Below are 23,019 nucleotides of genomic sequence, written 5' to 3'. Positions count from 1 at the left end.
TTACTGTCATTCTCATAAGTTTTGATTGCTCTTTCTTCTTGTTACTCTTTTAGACAGGCTTTCTCTCCTTCTAAATCTCCTTTATCTTCTGGGGAACATCCTTTCTGCTTCAGGGTTTTCCATTCTTTGAACGATATTTGTACATGACGGAGAAGGCGCTAGACCTCGAGATCCTGTAAGTGACTGTGGTGTGCACTTTTAATTGTATGACAGCTGATAATCTGGATATTGGGGCATTTGTCAAGGGGCAGTGGGAAGGTTGCTGTGCAGATAAAGACTGTGCTGCTTATCAGGGCTTTGTTGATCACCAGGCTGCAGTAGAAAGCACGGGGACTCTGACTTGGGCGAGCCGTGTTGTGGCAGATACTGCTGGTCAGTGGGTGAGGCTGCTGAGCTGTGTGTGCCTCCTCAAATAAATGGGCTGAGAGAAAGGCCACGAGTTCAGGTGGGAGGGTGGCACAAGAGTATTGTGAGCCTTTTTAGAGAGGCCTCTTGCTTTCTGGATTTCTTACAAGACTACTTTCTTTCTACATGTGGAGGATGCCAAGTGTTTGGGTTTTTTCAGTTTGTGATGTTTTACAAAACCAACTCCTATTTTTTGACACTCTCATAGAACACTTTGCCTTCTATATGGACTCTTAAAATTTCACATTAAACAAAAATTGTTCACAAATACATCATTGAAAATGATGGAAAGATCAGGTGCCTGTTTTGTCTCCTGCTGGTACTGTAGCTTGGAAATCTGCAAGAATACTTTTGCTTAAAATTTTAGTTCATAATAGCAAGTTCCAAAGGGTGCACCTGATGCATTTATTCATCTCACCTGGCAAAAGCTCCTATCCCATCAATATGTGATCACCATTTTCATTTCGAATACCTCTCAGATGGTTAAAAAACCTTTGTCTACTATTCTCTTATACTGAGCCTATATATTAGTTAACTCTGTGGACCTGTCACATCATGCCTTGGAAAATTGATTATGAAAGCTGTGACATAGTGTTTTGTGATGCACTTGGGTACCAAAAATAATGTATTTTAAAAAATGTATGCCAGAAGAAAAACAAAAATTAAAAAGGAAAACATTGGAGACTGTGGATTTTAAAACATATATAATTATGTTTCCTGGATGCCTTTTGACTTATTAAAAATAAAAATAAGGTCGAAACAAAGCAAGCATTTAAGAATGTGCCTGCAGCTCCTGTTCTCCAAGTAATTGAATACAGGATTTCTTCTGTAACCCTGTTCCAGCAAGAATATGCACTGCTTAGGTATTCATTTCAGTGGCATTGACAATACTGACAATATAATTGACCTAAAAAGTTCTGGATTTCCTGTTAATGCACTTTAGAAACGTACATCAACTACAAAAAAATCATTTCTATCTACATTTCACTTGATTTCCATTTTCAAGAAAGGAGGTTTCATCATTATTATTCTATTTGAATAGCACTGATATCTTGAGAGATGGAAGGAGACTTCTATTGTATGCAGGAGTACTTTATTTCGATATTTTCTTTGTCTGATTATACATGATAAACACACATTAGTGACATTCCGTGCATGTTTTGAAGATAAATGGGATATCTCTTTAAACCATTCCTGACACTTCCTAACCTGTGGGCTTAATGGCATATTCTTTCTTTGATTCAATAATTTGTCTGTCAAAAAAGCTGTGCTGACATTCTCGTTGTTGTGGGACTGAAATGGAAAGAAATCTCTTATCTTTAAGATAATTTTTGAAAAATCGAGGAGAACATTTTAGGATAAAAATGTTTTAAAAATGATTTCAGTTGGAAAAAAAATGTAAGTGTTGACATTATACCAACTGCTAGATGGCAGGTGATAAAAGGAAGAATGTTATCTAAAACTGTAAGTCCCCTTGAATTAATTAGGGAATGTGTGAAATCTTAGAAATGAAGACAGTTTCTACTACTATGCCTTGCATAAGTATTAGTTCTGTCAAATAACTAGTAACTTTTAAAATAATGGACTGTAGATGTTGCTAAAAGAGTCTGGTTTGCCAAACCTACATAGCTTCCTTGTGTAAGGCAAATATTAATGTATGCATGTACAAACGAACATGTATTTGTGTATGTATGTTGTCTATGGATGTATGTATATTTATATGAGTATATTAGTGCACTGCCTATCTAAAATTGTCTACTTGGCCCTATTTTATTTACAGAACCAATAGAGAGGAGTAATTCCCACAGGCTTTGCAGAACCTTTCCATTTTTCCTAGCACAGTCTGGTGTAATGGGAAGGGTAAAAGGCATAAACTCTGCATGAAACAAAAACTAACCCAAATACTCCAGTTATACCTGAACAAGTAACATCGGACAATATTAGGGGCCAAAGATTTGAACACTGTTATATGTTATATGTTAGTGGTAGCTGCTTTCCTGCTTTGGAAGTTTTCACTTGAACCATGCAAGCTGGCTCTGAGTTCTGTCTTAGCATTGCCAGAATTTTCTTACCTTTTTTTATGGGTATGACAGATATAGCAATTCTAGTATTTTTTGCTCTCAAAATATTATGCTTTTATTAGAGGTAGATTAGGCAATTGGCTTCACAAGAGAATTAGCTAATTCTGAGTGTTTGATTGAGTACTCAGGTCCTCCTTTCTTCATTGTTTTCCCTGAGTTTCATTTTTGCCAGTGAGCACTCATCAGCGCTTTTTCCAGAGGATTTCTTAGAGCTACTGTCAAATGTGCCTCTGGCTGGATGGCTGGCTAACAGGGATTGATCTTGCACAGGATGTCTGCCTTAATTTGTCTTTCCTGATGATTAGTCTTGTCCCGTTTACATTGTAATTGTGAAAGGCTGACCTGGTGACTGTGGCCTATAAGTTACAATCTGAGGCTTAAGCTCCTCGGTTCACAATATGCTTGCAAGGGCTAGAGAGCTCCAATGTGTTTTGAGATGCTTGTCACCATGGCAGGCTTCAGAAAACTTGGGTGGTTTAAATACATCAGCCAACCAGCAGACCTGCTGCCACAATATGTGGAATTGATAGGAAAGGAGCAAAAGGGATGCAGACCTGTTGTGAAAAATTACCTGGAGTCCTCCTTTCCAAGATTCATAACAAGTAGAGCAATCAGACTCTGACCTAACGATGTTCAAAGGCAAAGAAAGAATGTAGTTTCAGCAGCTGACATAAACAAGGTGAAAATCTCTCTCTCTCAAATAAGTTTTACCTTTCAAAAAAACTGCCTACAACTGAAATAAAAAAACACAGTCCTAATGGGGATGTAGCTACGTTGGTCTAAAGGAAACCAGTTAGAGATCAGGACACAGATATGAACTTTGTTTATGTGCTCAGAGTTTAAAAGTTATCTCTTCTGTAGCTGAAACCACTGTAAATTCTAGTTGCAGTGCTTTCCAGGTCACCTCTGACACCCGTGGTGGGGAAGCCCTTTGGTCAGTCCCACTCGAAGCGTATTCCTTCATCCAGTGCTTGCAGGGTTGAACAACAGTTCTTGAGAAGTTCTAGGGATTAGCTGATTTGGAGTCTAATCAAATAATTTGCAATATAGCTGTATTTAGAAATTGTGAGATGTGTATTGCCAGCTTGATAAAGTTTATGGAAATGTCTGTCTCTCAGCTCTGTGGCAGTGTTGTTCTGCAGTGTAAAGCTCCCAGTTGTGCTACTATGCTCTCAATTAATCCTTTCATTCTACTGTGTGATATATTTAAAATAGGAGAGTACTTTTAGAAAAGATGGTAATTTAAGAAGAAAATATGGGTTTTTCTAGTTAGCAGCACAGAATCTAAAACCTGAAGTATTATGGGATTTCATTGGATGATTCTGAAATTAGTCACAGACTTCTGGGAAAGCACAGTGTTATATTTCCAAATGCTGTGACTTTTCCTTCACAGTTCTTTTTCATCCAGATGGAATGAAGTCCAAGGTCTGATTAGTCTTGGAGAGAGTGTTACAGATGTGATACCTGGGGAAAAGGTGGTAGCTTTTCTTCTTGACAGTGGTGAAACTTGTGCCCAAGCTGAAAAATCAAATTCAACAGGCTATCAGCATTAAGAAACACATGTTTACATTTCTGATGTCTGACATCACAAATGTTAGTCTTTAAACCCAGACTTCACAGTTAAGCAGCAAAATTTACTGGTAGATTAATTGGTTGAGAATTTTTTAATGACAGTATCTAAGGTTAGGATCAATATAAATGTTATTGTGAGCTTATCTATTTTTAATCTGTTCAGTCTGAACCAGCACTGGTGGCATTTAGTTACCATCATCATGAAATAGTAGCAGTTTGTATATGAATGTCCTCTGGAATGAGACAAAAGCTGTTGATCTGATTGCATATTAAACCTTAAGCTACTATTGCAACAGTGTTAAGAGATTCCATTGATGTGAAATGGCCTGCATAGGGTTGACTGATCTGTCTTTGCACAAACCAACTGGTGAAGCATTCAAATAAAATGATCACTCATAGATCCCTCAAAGAAGGAGTGGGGGAAAGAAGGGGGAGGAGGAGCTCCACACAATAAACAAAGCAAAAGCACTCAATCCTTTTCAAAGACTTATAAATATTTAATAATCATCTGTCTACAGCCAATCTAGAAAAAGAAATCTTTAACTTGGCTGTTCTAAAGGCCCAAACCTGAATTTTAATTGAGGTGGTTTCAAAGTTCACATTACTTAGTCTGGCGTTTCCTTGGAAGTAAAGGCAAAATTTTCCTGGGATGGGGTGGGAATCTTTCCAAATGTAGGTATAACTGTAGGCTAATTTGGATTTTTGGTGGGGCAAAATAATGCTGCCCATAAAGAACACAGGTCACTTTCATTTTAACTGAAGGTAAATCTTGGCTGCTGAGACTATTTACAGAAATTGTTATGTGTGTGTATACATATATATTTTTATAATGCGAAATAATATGATATCTAACAACATTAGCAAGTTTTTAAGAACAGCCTTTATTCTCCCAATCCCTTCTTCTAGGTTCTATCTCTGGAGGCACCTGATTCAAGTGTCCCCTTGGATGAACCTCTCGTGTCTCACACTAGCCAATTTTGACAGTCTAAGTGCTCAAATTGAGCCATTTTGTTCTCTGTAAAATAAACCCAGGGCCATTATATGTGATTTTTCATTCACACACCCCTCCCCTTCTCTTCATTTTCTTCCTCCTCTCCTTACTACAGCTCTGTGAATGTAGAGTTGCAACATTGTGAGGACCAGTGTTTTCACTCCAGGCATGTCAACTTCAATCTGCTGCGATTTGGTGTGAAATCTGTGCCATGGTGTGGGGCAGAAAGGTCAACCCCCCCATAATTGATGTTGCTTATTCATCTGCTTCCCGTGTATTTTTCTCTCCACACACTGGGCTTTGTTTGGATAAATTGTTTGAAGATTTACTGTAGTTCTTAAAGCCTGAGAAGCGGCTCCCGCTGTACAACTTCAATGTCCCCGCTAGGCAGGAGGCTCAGCTAGGATGACACATAATGGCATTTAGACAGAAAGATCTTTTTCTCCCAAGACAAAATGTAGAGGACGTCATCTGGCATAACAATTAGGACAATTTTCAGACTAATTTACTATGGAATCGCTTTGTACACTCCCCTTGTACACTGATATTTAATATGCTAATTGCTATTAAAACCTGAAATATTATTTTAAAGAACTCATGAACTTCAGAAAATCATCAAAATATCTGAATGGAGGAGAAGAACGGGATAGGAAAAAAAGAAAAACTTCTAATGAATGTGATTTTTACAATTACACATAAGTACTTTTCAGATTATTAAGGAAAAGTCTCAATGGTCATAAAGATTCTGAATTTAGTAATTTATTGTATTTTGGGTCACCTACATTTGTTCTGCTTATGTTAGCAAATGGCATCATTCGAGGAAGGAAAAATAAAAGTGCCATTTATATACTCAGAGGAGCTTGATGGAGATTTAAAAATGAGTTTTACTGAATGTAATAAAATTCCTTGCATTTTCAGATTTCCAGTGAGCATAGATGTCAATATTTGAGCTCTGTGGTAATAAATACAGCAACAGAAAACTACAAACTTTAAAGAATGTCTGTGTCCTTGTGGCTGTAGTCCTTAAAAGAGCACGTAATTTATTGAAAGAAATCTTAAAAATAGAAGAAATGCTGACTTCTTTAGTAAAGAAGGAAAAAGCTTCATCACCTAGTAATCCTGCCTGCAGATTGAATAAAATAGTTTGAAATCGTTGTTTTGATTTCCATTGACTGAAGGCTAGAGCAGCTTTATTGGTTAAGCTGTTAAATCTGCTGTGGTTTAAACACACTTTTTTTCCTGATGCACCCTTGCTTCGATTGACCTTGAAACGCATTATCTCATCCTTTTTGATTTTTCAGAAGAAAATGTCTGTTGCATCAGATCATTTGAAGCTGTCTTAAAAAAACACTGAATAAATATGCTTTACTACTATTCTTCTTCAAGGATAATATGAAAGTGTAATTCATGAGTATTTCTTCTGCAATCTACTAGGTGATATCTGCCCCTCTTGGTGATTCACTGCAGAGGCTCCACCTGGGCCTGGTGGGCAGAGTCTTTGTGAATACTTTGGTTTAGTTATGGAATGCAAATGAACTGCATCTGGAAAAAAACCACCTGGCACTCTGCTTTCTAAGGTGGTCAATATAGTGTGATGCTAAGATGTTAGAATTCTGAAAAAATCATTATCTTGATCAAGAATAATGGATTAAAGAAAATCCTTTTAGAACTGAAAGTAATTGACAGTAAAATTCAAATAACTGAAATGGTATAAAATGCCCATTAATCAGGATCTGGAACAAGTTTATGGTAGTGCATACGGCTAAAAGCAAACCTCTCACGCAAGCATGATGGTTTCACCCTAAGAATAATTCTGTTCTTGGACTTAAAATCTTACTAGCTGCCCTTTCTAGCTCAAATATAGTTACTGCAATGTTTTTATCTTAATATTGTGCCTTTGCAATATTTTCTTGTTACATGTCTGTCATAAGGACTTTAAACAAAAAGAGTATGAAAAGATTCTTATTATAATATTTGTGTGTACCTTAGTAATGGCTGTAGCTTTTTTTTTTATGGATTTGTCATTTCTGTATGTTCTTGTTTGTGCTTATTCTTTAAATTAAAAATTCTTGTCTTTAACTGTGAAATCTTCTAAAAAAAATCTGACACTTCATCTGTCATTTTAAAGACTACCATTATGCATAAATAGTTGAAAATTGCCTTCTTTTTGAATTTCTTTTAAATAATACACATGCAGTCTTGGATATAGGTGAATTTGCATTTTGGACCACAATGGAAATGAGATACAAAGATCAGTAGGAAAATAATGAAACATTTAATTTAATACTGCTCTGCCCAATTTATTAGACAGTATGATCGTTAAAATATTGGTGCTAAGAAACTAGAGAATTGAAAAAATAACGACATATTCAACTGAAAAAAATAATGACATACTTTATTTTTACGTATGTTCCATTTTTAAATGAGTGTGGGGGAAGTCATATTGTACCTTAGATACCCAAAAACAAAATTTAAATTAAATGTTTGACAGAAACTACCCTTCCTTTAGCTTTATGGATTAAAGCTTCTCATTCCTTTGAATAGTATAAAGAAATTAATTCACACTGTTCTCCCTACCAAACTTGGAATACAACCTTAAGGCTAATTTACTCTTTCTTCATTTGGAAGTGTTTGGAAAACCTAAAAATATAGTTTCTCTCTTCAGGGTAATATGCCTTTCCTGTCAGGTGATGAAGCAGAATTTGAATTAGTTCAGGATTACTTTTAGTGAAATGGAAGGGGTGGCTCCCTGTGTACTCTCTGGAGGTGCACTAGAGTAGTTCTAAGTAATTTAATGGCCTGGATGGATGTTTTGCAATGGCTCTGTCTGCTTAAAACTTTAAGGTGTTTTGGAGTTGGCTGGATTAATGGAAGAATTGCAAACACAAAGCAGATCAGGATGACTGGGCTTTCTTGTGAACAGCCTTGGCAAAAAAAAAAAAAAGAAAAAGAAAAAGTATGGTTCCCAGGACTAGGCAGCACATATTTCATGTTCATTTCTATGCCTTATTGTTATGTATTTGTACCCACTTTTTCTTTTTGAAAATAATGAGTAGGAGGAACATGCAAAGTGGTGTTTTTACCAGAAGATTTAGATCTACCATTTGTGGCAGGAAAAGATTTTACAGTTTTGTGACATGGGAAATTGAATTTTGGGGGAAGGCTTGTCAGTGATGGGAGGATTAGATTAAATAACGTTTTAGTTATTTATTTTATTTAAGCAAGCTTTGTCTATTCTATATAAATATATGGGACTCTCAATTTGTCATGTAGTTAGAACACTCAGTAAATACAGAGAACAGCTGCATTCCTAAGTTGTGAATTTTTAATGCTTTCTACATAACAAGTATACTTCATGGCATATATCAATACTAGTCCAAACTTTGTCTACTCTTGTAGTCTTGAAATTCCCATCCATTTTATAGGTGCTGGATGATTCACATTGAGATGGCTTCTTATCTCCCGTTCATCTGGGCCCAACTGGTGCTGCTGGTAACAAGACAGATCCAGTGCATTTCCTTTGGGAGTAGGATTAGTCATATTTGTTTAAATGAAGTGTGAAGTCAGCACTGGTGAAAAGTGCTGGATTGACAGCCCTTGAAGATGAGCTCCTGGATCCCTGTGGAACAGGGAAAAGAATTGCTTTGTTTTACTGATGTACCTCTGCCCTGACCTCGGACAGTTCATTGTTAATAATTGGGCAAGTGTAGTCTCCAGTTGGTTTTGAACCTGCCTTCTGCTTTGAATCTGATGGCAAGCTGCCAGCTGAATTTGCTTGGGAAGAACTTCCTCTCTGGCAGCTGGACCAGGACTACAAAAAATATGTTCATTTTATCAATCGATTAGCCCTCAGTTACAACTTGGGGCAGTTTAGCTCTCTGCAGTTCTCCTGCTTCCTGCCTTCCCTTCCAGGTCAGTTTTAACTGGATCATAGCTCTGAGCTTCTAACCATGGGACTGCAAGAGGGTCGGGGTGTAGCTGAAGGGAGGAGGAGGTGAGGTCAAACAGTAAAAGCAAAGAATAGCATAAGAATGTGGCTGGCTAGGTTCTGATTGGCTTAATTATATTACACTGTAACATTGCAAATTGGTGGTCTGAGCTCAGCTTAAACTAATAATTTGGGGGTGAAAATTTCTAATGCTGAGGTCTTATTATGGCCAAAGGGACTCAACTCATTCCAAAATTAATTTAAAAAAACATATATCCAAAGAAAGATAGACAGATTCCTACAAAAAATATTTCCTACAAAAAATATTTCTTTCTATTGAGTCTCATACCATCTTGAATTATGAAAATGACCCTTGAATTGTTTTGCATGTGTGTTGTGGTTCTGTTGACTGTATTGCACTGTCTGTCGTAGTCCCACTATGTTTTCAAAAGGTTGGTTCCATCTGTATCTGCTGTTGGTTTTTTTCCCCCCCTTTTAAAAATCTCACCCTGAATGAATTTTGTAAATATTCAGTCTTGACTTCAGCTTGCATTGCGATGTCATCAATTATGACAGACTGCTGCCTCTTCTCTCCACTCTTCATCTTTTCCCTGTCAAAATGCACCCTTTGGCAGAATATTTTTCAAGGGCTAAATGTGAGTCTAAGGGAGTCACTGTCAGGGTATTTTTCATAATTTCAAAAATATTTTTCTCTTTCTCTTGTTTATAATTACCTCTTGGAAACTTCAAATTGAAATGTTTCTTTACGGTTTTTTCAACACATGCACACTCTACTGAGAGAGCAGGGCAGATTTGAAGGTTATTGGTAATTTTTTTTGCCTTTTTGGGGTTGGGGGAATAGGAGGAAAAAGATGGTATAGTATATATAATCTATTCCACCTCGCCCCCCACCTCAATAAATATGAAAGATATAAGTACCCCAAACTGTTCTGATATCCCTTGCATGGGAGGGTTTTCCCTCCCTTCCTCCCACATGTTAAAAGGCCAGCTGCTCCTGGTCCTTGCATCCTGTAGTAGATGAATAATGAAACCCTAAGGCAACAGCAACTGTTTGCAGTCTGGAAGGAGCCACAGCTGAATACCTAGGGAAGACATGGACATTTTTGTCCCTTTTCTCTCCTGTTCTCATAACCAAGGACCAATTTAGGTCCAAAGATATCTAAAATCTGTAATGTAGGCAAGCAAATTTTGCTCACCAAAAAAAAAAACCTACTTTTTCTTTTTACTTTTTTATCTCCTTAGTAAATATTGAGATGGCTTCATTTGTGCAGTCTCTGAAGCATTAAACATGACATTCATTTCCCTACTTTTGCTATAATACATGTGTTAACTTTTCCTACTGTGCTGCCAGCATGTAGTTTTATTGTGAGCTTCAGGATTATGGATTTTTTTTTCCCTAAAGTTTTGTCTCTACTTTTTGGTTCTTGTGACAGTTTTGGCTGTTAATTTTAATGAAAGTATCTCTGATGAATATGAGAGCAGTTTGTACATGCAAAAGCAGAAATAAACGAGAAAAAGTCGAATGAAAGAAGAAACATAATAAATTAGGATTTTATCATTTCCAAGCAAGCCTAATTAGTTTGCACATTGTGGAGATAGTTCAGCTTTGTCCATGAGAGTGGCTCTGATAAAATGAAAGATATTTTTTAGTAGATTCTACATGTCAGGCACCCCCTTTCCATTTAGACCTCTTCTCTGTAGCTGCCTTTTCCCTGCAAAGTGTTTGGGGTATTTGTGTGTCTGATTTTTAGTAAAATTTCTTTCCTCATACAGTTCAGATTTCATAAGATGAAGGACCCAAAGACTTTAGAAAGTATTTTGTTAATGTTGATTTTGCCTTAAAGTCACATGCTGTTTTAGTAATAGGTGAGAATATGACAAATTGCTTCTATCATGTTACATTAATTACATCTTCTCTTTAATGATGTTAAATTAGGATCTTGGATATGGAAAGATGCATACATTTTCACTTTTTCCATTAGATTATCTTTTTCTTCATGATCTGGTCCCAAATTCCGAATTTTAAAAAATTTCAAAATTCGTAATTCCAAATTCAGTTGAAATCTGAGAATTCAACATTTGGTAAACATAAAAGCCTCTACCCAAGGTATGTTATATCGAGTGTAGAAAAAGCTGTGCTATTTCTAAAGGCCTCTCTGTTAGAAGAGACAGTGTTAATGTGTTTTTGCAGGGCTTACACCGTTGCCCAGGTTTAGCTGAGGTTTCCATGTGGTCTGTTGTTCTTATATGTACTGAGAGCTGAAGTATGGGATGCCCTAAACTTGCATTAGGTTTGCAGGCATTTCCTGACATTTTAAGGCAATGGTGGCCATGCCCTGACAAGGCAAATAGACTAAAGGTATTACTTGAGGTGATTCACAGACTCTTGTTTTGGTTTTGCTTTCTTCATTTAGAATTTTGAATCCATAAAAATGATTTGAGGTTTGTGTTGGTGGAAATCCCTTTTTCAGCAGAATGGCTAATCCAATGGTGAATCCAAACCTTTCCATCCCTGAATGGCAAGTCCACACTCCAGCTTGTAGAGCTGTTGGTTATTGTGCATGCATAGAGGAGGAGTATGACCTGCTGGTTAAAACAGGGAACTACCAGGATACTGAAAAGTGCAATTCCTGGCCCTGTCATATAATTTCCATATGACCTTGGACAAGATATGTCAGATAAAACTTTACAGGGGCATAATATAGTTGAACTGATGAGATTGTAGTGCTTTTAAATCCTCTAGAGGAAAGTTGCACAAAAAGAAATTACTACTATGTTAGAATAGTTGTGAAAATGAAGTAGAAGAACTGGCATGATTAGAAGACGATTTATTGACTTTTCTTTTTGGCTGTTTAAAACTTTTCTAACTTATCTGGGGTTAGAAGAGTGGATGCAGTGTGGGTTTGTTTCTGTCCTTGATGTGCACGTGCAGCTCCCATTAGTGCCAGCAGGAGCCCTGTGCTTGCATCGCGAGGGGAGAATGGACCCCTGTGTGTGTAATGATAAGTTACATAGCATCTTGTGGCTCTGTGTATGATTTCTGATCTATTGTGCCAGAGATACTACAGCATGAGAGAGAGCTGCTGTCATTTTCAATAGGAAGTGAGAACTTTAAGAGCCTGAGAACTGTCCTCTTTTTTGAATAGCACTTTTGCTGCATGAAGTGTAATTTATTTTTATCACAGCAGGCATAAAGCTTCCAGGTTTTCATAAAGAAAAATGATCCATATAGAGCCCATGTCGATTGAACAATCATTTGAAAACCTGTAAATTCAAAACACAGCTCTTTCTCAATGCAAAGTATTGTTCCTTTTTTTGCTGTGGCTTGTAATTTTTTTAGTCCTGGAATTTCATTAGTACTTTAGATGTACTATGAAAAAGTGTTTTAATGTCCGTAATTACATTTCTAGACATCAGTTTGCCTGTAGCAGAACGCATTACTTAATTATAGTAACCAAAACTTCTTCAGACAGGACTTTCTGGGCTTTCCGAATCTTTCAGGGTGGTATTCAATTTTTTAATTTATTTTTTAAAGTAACAAATGTGTATACATCATTAAAATTTGGGAAGAAAGTGGAAAGGAGAGGAAAGGATGGGGAAGCGGGGGGAAAAGAAAGAAATTGTTTGCATCTTGCCTGATACACAAACACACAAAAAGAAAAGAAAACAAAGGAAGACCAGTTATTAGTCCTACAACTTGTCAGTTTGATTAGTGAACGGTTGCCTCTCTCTCTTCTGAGAAAATACAACATCTTTAAAGGATGTCCATTCTTAAATGTAGAAACCCCTGCATTGTGTCTGTTAATGCATAATTGGACTGTCTTTTAATACAAGCAGAGGCACTTGTTTCTGAATATAAACCCTGCACCTCAACAGGTCAGGAAGATAGTAAAAACCTGTTGTTTGGCTTTGTCTTGGGGAATAATGGAGTCGCTAATCTACTTGATCTCTGGGAGTCAGATAAAGAAGAAAGTGAACGATGCATACATTTCAAAGATGGAAGGCACTTGTAAAAGCAATTTCTTTGGAGGGAAAAAGTAGAGCAAAGGCTGTTGGAAACCTTTTAATTAGTACTAATTACCTCAGCAGAAAACGTTGGAGGCTTGAAAGGATTTGTGTCAGCAAGTGAAAGATCAAAGATTGCGACGCTCGCATTTTAATCTGTTGGCTATAAAAACGAATAAGGGGGTGGTAATGGGGCCCATGAGAATGACAACCCAGGTGGTGGAGGCCTTAATCCCTTCTTTACTGCTAGTGCCTGAGGCCTAGTTCCAATTACATAATAAGATGATTTAATTTTTGCTTTAATTTTAACAAAAATTAAGTTTATTTTAGCCTTCAGTAAGGACAAGACAAGGTTTCCAGACAAAATCCTCTCAATTTATTTCTTTTAATGTTTTAAATCCAAGCCTTTACTTAGCTTTTTTTTTTTCCCCTAAGTGGCTGAAGCTGCTCTGTAGAAGGCCAGGAGGCAGCAAAGGTGCTTTGATGTGGTCCCTGCAAGCAGGGAGGGGCTGGCAGTGGGTCACTGGTGGCCACTGTGGCGGCATTCGGGAATTCGGTAGTGCCTTCTCTTTTTTTTTTGTTTTGCTTATTTGTTGTTTGGCTTTGTTTGCATTTTTGTTTGTTTGCTTTGTTGTTTTTGTTGTTTTTTTTTAACAAACTTCCTAATTGCGTCAGTGAAGAATATTTTATGGGCATGCTTGCTGTGATATTTCACTTCTGTTTTCTTTCAAAACACTCCATGTGGGTTCACATGTGTGAGGTAAATTACTCTTGTTTTTTTTTTTTTTTCCTTTTTTCGTGGCTTGAGCAGATTATGTGCCCCTCAGAAATCTAATTGTCATCAGATTCCACTATGGACAAAAGAGTGAGCATATGGCTGAGGCTGAAGAGAGGCTGATGGCTGCAATGTAGTCATGAAATGGATGGATTTATGTCCAGGAATTTCCAACAATTCTACACCACCAGGCCCAGCCCTTGTGTTGATGGGAAGGTAGATAGATGCCTCTATGGCATTGGGTTTATAATTCAGCTCATGAAGTCAGCTGTTATCTATACACAGTGAACTGCTAGGAGTTGAGTATTTTTTTTCAATAATTGGACTTTTACTAAAGATTATATTACTTAGGCTCTGTGGATTCAGCCAGTCACGGTTTTGTCTTGACAGGTAATTGGACTAAAAATTTGGATGCAGTGGCAACACAAATAGTCAGGCCTCTATTCTCAATTCAAATTTTAAATTTATTCATTCAGCAATTAAAATCTGAAATGAACTTTGAACTAAATACTTTATTAAGTTTTATACTCACTTGTAAAATATTTTAATTGTGTTAAATTACTTCAGCATCAGGTTCTTATGGTGTATGATTTTATGCTGATGTGGTAGAAAGCAATGTTCATTTTAAAACAGGTTGTTTTGACATAAGTCTTTTGGTCCCTCAGTAGGTTTTGTGTGTATTGGCGTGACAGGAAAGCACGGAGCAACCTTTTCAAAGGTAGGACTTGATGATCTTGGAGGTGTTTTCCAACATTAGTGTATGCATGGTTCCATGAAAACCCAGGTGTCAGGGTTCATCAGAAGAAGATTGACTTCCTTTTACTTCTCTTTTCCTAATCTGTGGAGTGTCCAGTGCCTTTAAGCATGCCTAAAGGATGAGTTTGCATTGAATTTAGTCCTAGGGCATGGAAAAGCACCAGGTCTGAGACCTGAGTTTCTTTATAGAGCAGTGTAGGGGAGTAACACGGGCCTGTTTTTTTGGGGGGTGGCTCTTTCCTTTCAGATTGCTCCATCTCCATCATGGCAGGTGACTGTCCTTGTGAAGCTCCTCAGAAGGACCCATGGTGGTGTTCTGTTTCTCCAGGAGGTGTTGGGGCATCCCTTTTCTTTAACATGATCCTTGTACTGCTCTCGGGTGTGAAGGACCTATGAATATATCTGGGCATGGTGACCAACTAAGACTGTATTGATACGATCTGTGTCGTGGTAATTATTAATCAACATAATTTTCATCCCCAGACTATCAAATCCAGAGTTGTTGGGTTTTTAATGCTGGGATTTCTGCTGGACTCTAATTTCCCAGTCATGTTTTAGACAATCTTATCAATTTTAGGAATTGAAGAGAGGGGAACCAACACACACTAAAAAAGCCTGTCATTCTATAGTCCATCTTCTTGGACTGTAAGATTGCTGGCTTCTCTCTTTCCCTGCCAGTGTTTTGTATGGTTTAATTTTAACTATATTTGAAGTGTAGAAATGGAGGACACTGATGGGAGGGCACTGTACAGCATTTTTTGTTATATGTACTTCCCTTCTTTTCTTGGTTTTATATCATGTATGAATTGAAAGAAATGTATTTGTTGTCTACCATGTACATTTCTGGGAAATTTTATTTCCTCACATTTCACTGTGATAATCTTCATAATTTTAGAGTCTGAATTCTTGTTTTGGCAAAAGTTTTGCTTTTATAAATACTCTGTTCTTCCATTGCTTACAACATATTAGTATCACTCATTGTTTTCTATAGTACGAGGAAGGGGAAAAAGAACCAAAATGAACATTGCAGTAAACTTATAATTTTCTTTGTTTTGACCATGCATGTATTGTTTCCTTTCACAAGCAGTTATTTATGTAATCAATTTTAATACATGTTTCAAGACTTTAATTGAAATGCAAAACCCTCCAATTTGACCAGGCAGATTGAATGAACAGATTATATGGAAGTATTTGAAAGTGAAAAAAAGGCATAAGAACACACTTATCTCTGAATTTGAACTTACATATTCAAAATTTTTGCAGGATTGCCATAAGGCCCAGTAACACAAAAAAGTTGTTCAAACAATTAGTACTGAGCAGTTATCATGCAAAAGTTCTTGACTGAATTTAGTGTGTAGTAATGATTCCCAAAAGCCATGGGGTGTTTCCTTGCTTTCTGCTCTTTGAAAGTGTGATTTATGACTTTACAAGTTCCTTCCCAAACTCTTTAATTGCCCTGACAGTTTCCCAGGTGGGCTATATCCAAGTTAGTATAAAGCAGCACTCATTGCAGCTGGACCTTCTAATTCATCTTCAGTTAGGTATAGGACTTTTTGTTTTTTTGTCTTTATTTAGAATTTTTTTGCCTCTTGAGAAACACTGTGCCATGGTAATTGGTACTACATTCCTTTGAAACACCACATAAGCATGAAAGTAAAACAAAGCTCTATTCGGTAAGACTTAATTGAAAGCTTTTGGTTTTATGGATGGAAACAAGGACAAATACAAAACTTGGTCTTTGCATATACTTAGCAGATCACCTTTCCCGTTGTTGAATCCATCTTCTCTAGGATTCCTGGCTTGAAATCCAGCAGGTTCCCCTTCAGGTCTAGGTGTCTTGGCAATTGATCTTCTCAGTCCCACTGTCCCTTCTGATTTAGTGCTGTCAGAAGCCAGAAACTTCGGTGATCATGTTTGGAAAGTGTTGGTGGTTCTCTGTTTTTGATCAACTGAGTGGCTCCTCCTTTCCCTGAACACAACTATTTCTTCTTTCTCCCTGGCAGTGTCCAACTGGCTGCTTACATCCCACTCCAGCTGGATTTGTCCTTCTCTGTGGCATTCATACCCTCTTGCTAAGTGTTATACAAGACACAAGCACTTGTCAGATGATCTGTGCTATGCTGCTGGCTTTCTAGAAACAGATGAAACAGGATATAATGTTAACACTGATGACAGACCCAGTAACACAGTTACTTTGTTTAAACAAGCCCATAAAAAAAGTGTTTCCCCTCTAACAGCTTTCCTGGTGTTGCAAACTTCCACTTGCATAATGTACAATTCACTGGAGATTGTGCAGGCATAAGCAAAAGAAAAAGCTGTCTCTTGCTTGTGTGTACTTGCACTTTAGAGTAAAGCACATCCATGTGGAAGATTTGCTGTCTAGCACAAGGTAGTCTCCTTGAAAGGATACTAGCTCTTCTTAATTGGCTCAGTCATGCATAGACCTTGTATGCTTTTACCCTAAGTTTTATAGGTCTAATAATCTGTTTGCTGGCTTTTGGGACTTAAATGTCTGTTATAGTAAGGAAATCTGTTACAAATAGAGGTTTGAGTGCAGAAGAGTAAAGGTGAAAATTTGCCTTGCACTTAGACATCATTAAAAGATTTTCAAAGTATACACCAAAAGTTAAGTTTTGTAAATTGTAGGTACTTAAGTACCTAAGGTTACTTTTTTAAGGTACTAAGGGTTTGTGCATTAGGGATACTGATGAGCAAAGTATTTAGGAAGAGGATACTGAATGCTGTACTGGGATTAAAACAAATATTGAAGAATAACCTATATCCTTTCTCCAGAAACATTGATGTGTAAATTATTCTCTAAATTTTTTTTAAATATATAACAAATGAGAAGCACGTGTAAACAATTTTGTTGGTGTAATTGAGAAAACTCATTTCAATCACAGGAAGATATGTGGTTTTTGGAAGCTCACCAACAGTGGTTTAAATGTTGATTCAGTTACTCATATTTGTTTGAGAAAGGGTGGAGTTTAAGTAGATCTTATAAAAAAGAAAAACCAAAAACATTAATGCAATTAATCTCATTTCAGTATTTTTAAAATCTATTTAAATATGCATTCAAGTATTTCAGAGAAATCAGACTGAGGGTGCAGAAAGAGATGAATGCAGCAGCCATTAAGTTTTAATTGTCTCTAATCTCTTGCTACTATGGCAATAAAAATAAAAACTTTAAAGAGGAATATTCTATATAATGCATTATTTGGTAGGAATATCCTTAGTCATCAAAACCATGTAAGCAGTACATTCTCTGCTTTTCCATAATTTGAGTATGTAAGTCGTATGCTTGTAATAATCTTCATGTTTTTCTTAACTTCATTTAACAGCAGCATTGAGATATCTTTCTTAATACTACTGAAGGAGGAAATATCTTTTAGTTGTCTTCTCCTTCTTCCCTCTTCTCAAAAAATTTCATGAAAAAAATTAAAAATCTGAAATGTATCTACTCTATCTTATTTTGCTATACTGTTCTGAGGTATTCTGATGAGTCTGGATAAGCTGATGTGGCCTTTGGGGAGAGACACATCAAATATAGGCAGACAGCTCCTGTGTCTGGTAACAAAGACTGAGGAGGTCAAAACTATCCCAACAGGCCTGAGCAGGTCAGTCAGAGGCAAATGTTGGAAATAAGATTTGGTGGGGAGGGGAGTAAGGGGCCTGGGTCAAGTCCTGTTCAAAAAGTCAGCTTTGTCAAAAGCTTCAGTCACATTCTTACCTACAGGCAACCTCTGCTGATCCCAACTCATTAATCGAACTGGAGAGCCGTCTTGACCCTGGCTCCTTCCCTTTGAAGTGTGGTGTCCTCTGCAGCATGAGGAAATAATTTGCTGCCTGATTCAATGAGCCATCAGTAGAGCCAGCAGACCTAATGACATGTGAGAATATTAACCTCCTACCACGAAGAGCTGTGAATCTTGAGAGGCAGTCTATAATTCACCCAGCACTCCTGAGCCTTCCCTTTCTGTCTTATTCTTGCACTCACTTTCTCACTCACGGGGAAAGAGAGGAGAGATCCTCTTGTCGTAAAACTTTATTTCCTTCAGGAGTGTGAGCCTTCTGAGCTGCTTGATAATGAGTTACTTTCCTTTTGCAGTTGGATAAAATTTATACTGAAATACCAGATGTCTGTCATACATATAATAATTTCTGTTTAAATTATGACAAGGGCTACATAACTGACATCAAGGGGGTGGTAATCACAATACTTACCCAAGAAGACTATTTTGTTTCCTTATTTATTTTTCATCATCAGAGGAAAAAAGCAAAAGCAAGAGAACAAACATGCGTAACAATGCTGTTATTTTGTTCAAGATGTGTTTTAGCTTTCCTCAGACAAGAGAATCTTTCTGCATCCTCTTCTTTTTTTTTTTTTTTTTCCTACCTAAAGGATAATACAGCCTGGCCTGGTACTGTGTGTTATATGCACACACAAGGGTGTGTTCTCACCCTTTGATTCTTAAGAAAGAAATAGATTGTTGGTATAATCCCACTGCTTTAAAAGTTAGAGCTGTTTTTTCTCTTGTTCACTCCTTTAGCATTTCCATAGATTCAGGACTTAATGCCTGCTAAACTTCAGAAAGAGGAACATTGTTATTCATGTGGCTAAATAACAAGAAAAGAAGAGCAAAAATGGCCCTGTGTGTATTTACTACTCAGCATGAAGTGATTACCAGACTGTCTTATACCCATATCCAGTAAAATCTTCTGAGAGTTTTATTTTGTTTTTAATGTCTTTTTACAGTGCTGATGGGCTAAATGAGGTCAGAATTTGGAGATTATGGGTACAGATGAGGAAGAGTATCCAACACAGCAAATCCCAGGCCAAAATGGCTGTTGCTGGCAACAGTCTTGTATGTGCTGGAAAGGTTTTGGTAACTATTTTTGCTTTTACTGTACTGTCAAATTTCTCATCTTTGGTGGAAACATAGTTTGCAAAAGCAAATTAAGTTGTAGCAAGTGTGAACACTTATGATGGCAAAAGATGTTTCTCCACTGGCAGTGAAAGTGATGTAGTTGTGTGGCCAGAACCTTTCTGTAGTAAACTGAGCCTGAATTCTGTCTTGTTGTCATTATGGAGTTATTTTGATTCTGAGGAGTTTTTGGTAAAAGTTGTTTGTGTATGGTGTGCATCTGGGTACAAACCAAGATACCATGTGTAGGGGATAAGGGAGGGAGTGGAGACAAAGCAGGGTAGGTAGCAGAAGGAAATAATAAATAAATGGCAGTCATATGCTGATTTACAAGTACTACAGTGTCTGTGGTATGCACCTATGTAGATCCCTGTCTTTAAGTTGTTCTAAAGACATTTTTTAACATCGAGGGATTCGATATTATGTCCATTAACAATTCTCTGCTATCATGCTTGAGCAGTCTATTAGTCGTTCTCACCTCTTATAGCTGGTCACAAAGGCCAGTCCCCTTGCCTCTCTCTGCTTCATCTTTTTTATTAAGTTTATTAAAACTAGTCAGATTATACATTCTTATGGCACAGGCTGTGCTTGGTCCATTCATTATGGTTTCTTATCTTGGCAGGCAATCTGAATTGAACGGCAGCTAGTCCATTATGCACATATGAAGCCCATCACTCCTCCAGCAATGGCCAATTCATCAAACATTTATCTTTTGCCCTCTGAGCAGTGCGTCAATTTGCTTGTCAATCCTCAGCCTTGGTTGTTGTGGAAGATGGGAGAAAAATTACTTTTCTTTTCCCCCTTCCCACTGAACTCTGGTAGTCGAAATGGGCTTTACTCTACTCACTCTACTCCCCCGCTGTCTGTGGAAAAAGGGGAGGGGTCAAGTTACTATCTGAATTGCAGAGTGACAGATTGATCCAAGATACAGTAAAGCTTTCATTATGGCACTGCCTTTGCACTTGATTTGCTCATATTTCCATTATAATACTGGATTTTAGGGGTTTTTTAAATAGGTTTTAACTTGGCACATGGAGCTGAGAGAAGCTTTTGGGAATAAACACATTACATTAGCTCTTTGTGGGGTTTTTTGTTTGTTTTTTTTTAAACAGGTAGAGTTATATTTTGTAAACCATGGCATGTTTTTTTGCTATTTTTAATCACTAATACTTCATTGAATTCTTTCAAATTCAGGAAATGGCAGTGTTTCCTTTTTTTGTGTTTTTTTAATGCCATTTGTTTTATTAGGATTGAGTTCTGTTAAGATTGGGGGAAAAGACAAAGCAAGAGTCTTGCATCCAATTTTTACTCTTAACTCATTGCAATTCTTCATCAAACACTTCCAATAACTTTTATCAGAAGGACGTTTAAGTCTGTATTTAGGAATTTTATGGACGTGATGCATAATTGAACTATTAGTGGTGTTTTTTCCAGAATGCCCATTGATAAGCTGTGAATATATACAGTCACTTTCTCTCTGCTTGGTAATTTTTTGCACTGTTTCGCAAACTTTATTTTCTTATATGATACTTGTTTGATGACTAGATGACTAAGAACCCATTTTCTGGTTCATTTTTTATTATTTTGTACTGTTTTATATGGCTTATGAAAACTGCCTTCCCACAGACTATAGTACACTGATTGTAATTTTATTTAAATTTTAACAAAATTGTAACAGTAGTATAATATAAAATCTTGGTGTGTTTAGTCCTAAAGATGTAATATAAAAACTTAAGCAAAAAGCAGCCTAACATGAAGGATAAAGTTTGAGCTGTATTAATGGGATATTCTCTTGAGTAGAGGCGAAGTAAATACACATAGTGAAATCTAAGGCTTTAAGGGGTTAATTAGAAAAGAAATTGAACCCCACCACTGTCAGTCTGGTTGCTAATTTCTCTCTTTTGCTTGGTTGGTTTGGTTGTTACTTCTACTGAGGGGTTTTTTTTGTATTTTGATTTGAGAGAATGGTTGACTGTAATATGTTTTTGTGAGCCCCTGAAAGCTGTAATTGGGATTTGTATTTTATTTCACCAGGTAAATAATCCACTCTATGGGACACAGCTCTTACAGTTTTTTACCTTAATGTTGCAGTTTCTATTAATTTCATTGCAAGACAAATAGGTTCTGTTCATCCTTCCCAAACAGATGTGCTTCACTGAGCCCCACCTGAAGGTCTGATTCACCTTCTGGGAGTGCCCATCTTTTCTTGCTGCCTGTAAGGAGTTATAAGTAACGGGGCTTCTCTTGATGGATGAAATCAATCTGCATTATTGCTTTTCAGACAATGCCATCATTTGAGGAACTGCTGCTTATTAGCAAAATCCCTCACTCAAGAAATATCAGCATTTCTATTTTATAATTGCTAGGAAAGTTTGTGAAATGTTGTGAATCTAACACCTAGAATTCAGGAGAGTTCATCTTTGTGTGTTTATTGACTCTACTTTTGTTTGTGTTTTCTTTGAAGTTTTGAGGTGAGTGGTGGCTTCTGGGGGTTTAGAAGTTTGGGCTTCTTTTTTTTTTAAGCAATAGAATTTGCTGTGTAAGATTTAGAACAAGACTGTAAAAGAGCAAATTCTGAGTAAAATCTTCTAGTAAATGAAGATTCTGAGTTTTTGTGAACCCCCAACATTTTGATGTACTTATATAGCTCTGGTTTGAGATTGTTGTGAAAGATGTTTTCATTCCAGTCTCTATTGGTAATACAGTGTCTCACATAGTCTTGTATGTTTCAGTGTATAAGAAAAGGGGAAAATCAAGGGAATTATATTTATTTTCTTGTATGTCTTGAAATCAAGTACGAGCTTTATTTGAAAAAATTCAGAAACTTATTGTAGGTTCAATTCATAACAGAAGTTTAATATTTTCTTATGGATATCTCTTTTTCACAGATATTTAATGATGCTGCTTGTTAATTTCTTTTAATTTCTCTTTTGCTGATCATATCCACTGCTGTGCCTCAAGTTTTACCCTAAGAGTTGCTTCCAGATTTTATTTTTTCTTTGTTCTGTCTTGGTCCAGAAGTCATGTCAGAGCTATCCATTACATACTTCATTCTGTTTTCTTTTGGGTTCTAATATCATGCAGGAAACTGTGTAAAGTCACTAAGTAGAATGACAGAAAAAAAAATAAATTATTGAATACTGTAGAGGCCATTTTTTTTAAGCTTTGCTTGTATTTTGCCCACCTGATTTATTTTTATTTTATATATATATGTATACCTACCCATTTTTTTATTGTGCTTTGTTTTACTCTGGTGAGGTTAAGTCAAAGGAGTAGAAGTCAGGAGGTCTGAGTGTTATTTCTTGTCTCTTAGAAAATTGCTGGAGGTCACCTTCTGTTAGTCACTTAACCTCTCCCTGCTTTACTACAAAATGGAATTTTAAGCTCAGCAGGTTTTTGAAAAGTAATTCATTAATGTTTTGCAAAAAAATGCTTTGTACTCCTTGGCTGGCAGGTGCTGGAGAAATAGAATTTGCATTTCTATTTAAATACTGAAATTATCTAGTACTAAGGTTCTCATGTTGATTCTGCTCTCCTGTAATCTATTAAAACATTAAAGG

The 23,019-nt window shown here is 36.8% G+C and overlaps 1 protein-coding gene across 3 annotated transcripts in view; it reads left to right on the top strand.

The window, feature by feature from the left end:
- Positions 1-23,019, top strand: part of LRMDA (leucine rich melanocyte differentiation associated) — a 615,153-nt gene that overhangs the window by 317,422 nt on the left and 274,712 nt on the right. The window contains exon 1 of one of the 3 annotated variants that reach the window (XM_033515529.1): positions 83-175. The exons of the other annotated variants lie outside the window; for them this stretch is intronic. Within the exon in view, the coding sequence (XP_033371420.1) occupies positions 144-175 (32 nt within the window). The 5' untranslated portion in view covers positions 83-143. Of the gene's footprint in view, positions 1-82; positions 176-23,019 lie in introns of those variants that run through there. 3 annotated transcript variants of the gene reach the window in all.

Source organism: Parus major, chromosome 6, assembly GCF_001522545.3.
Source record: "Parus major isolate Abel chromosome 6, Parus_major1.1, whole genome shotgun sequence".
NCBI lineage: Eukaryota > Metazoa > Chordata > Aves > Passeriformes > Paridae > Parus > Parus major.
This window is presented reverse-complemented; position numbering and strand designations above follow the sequence as displayed.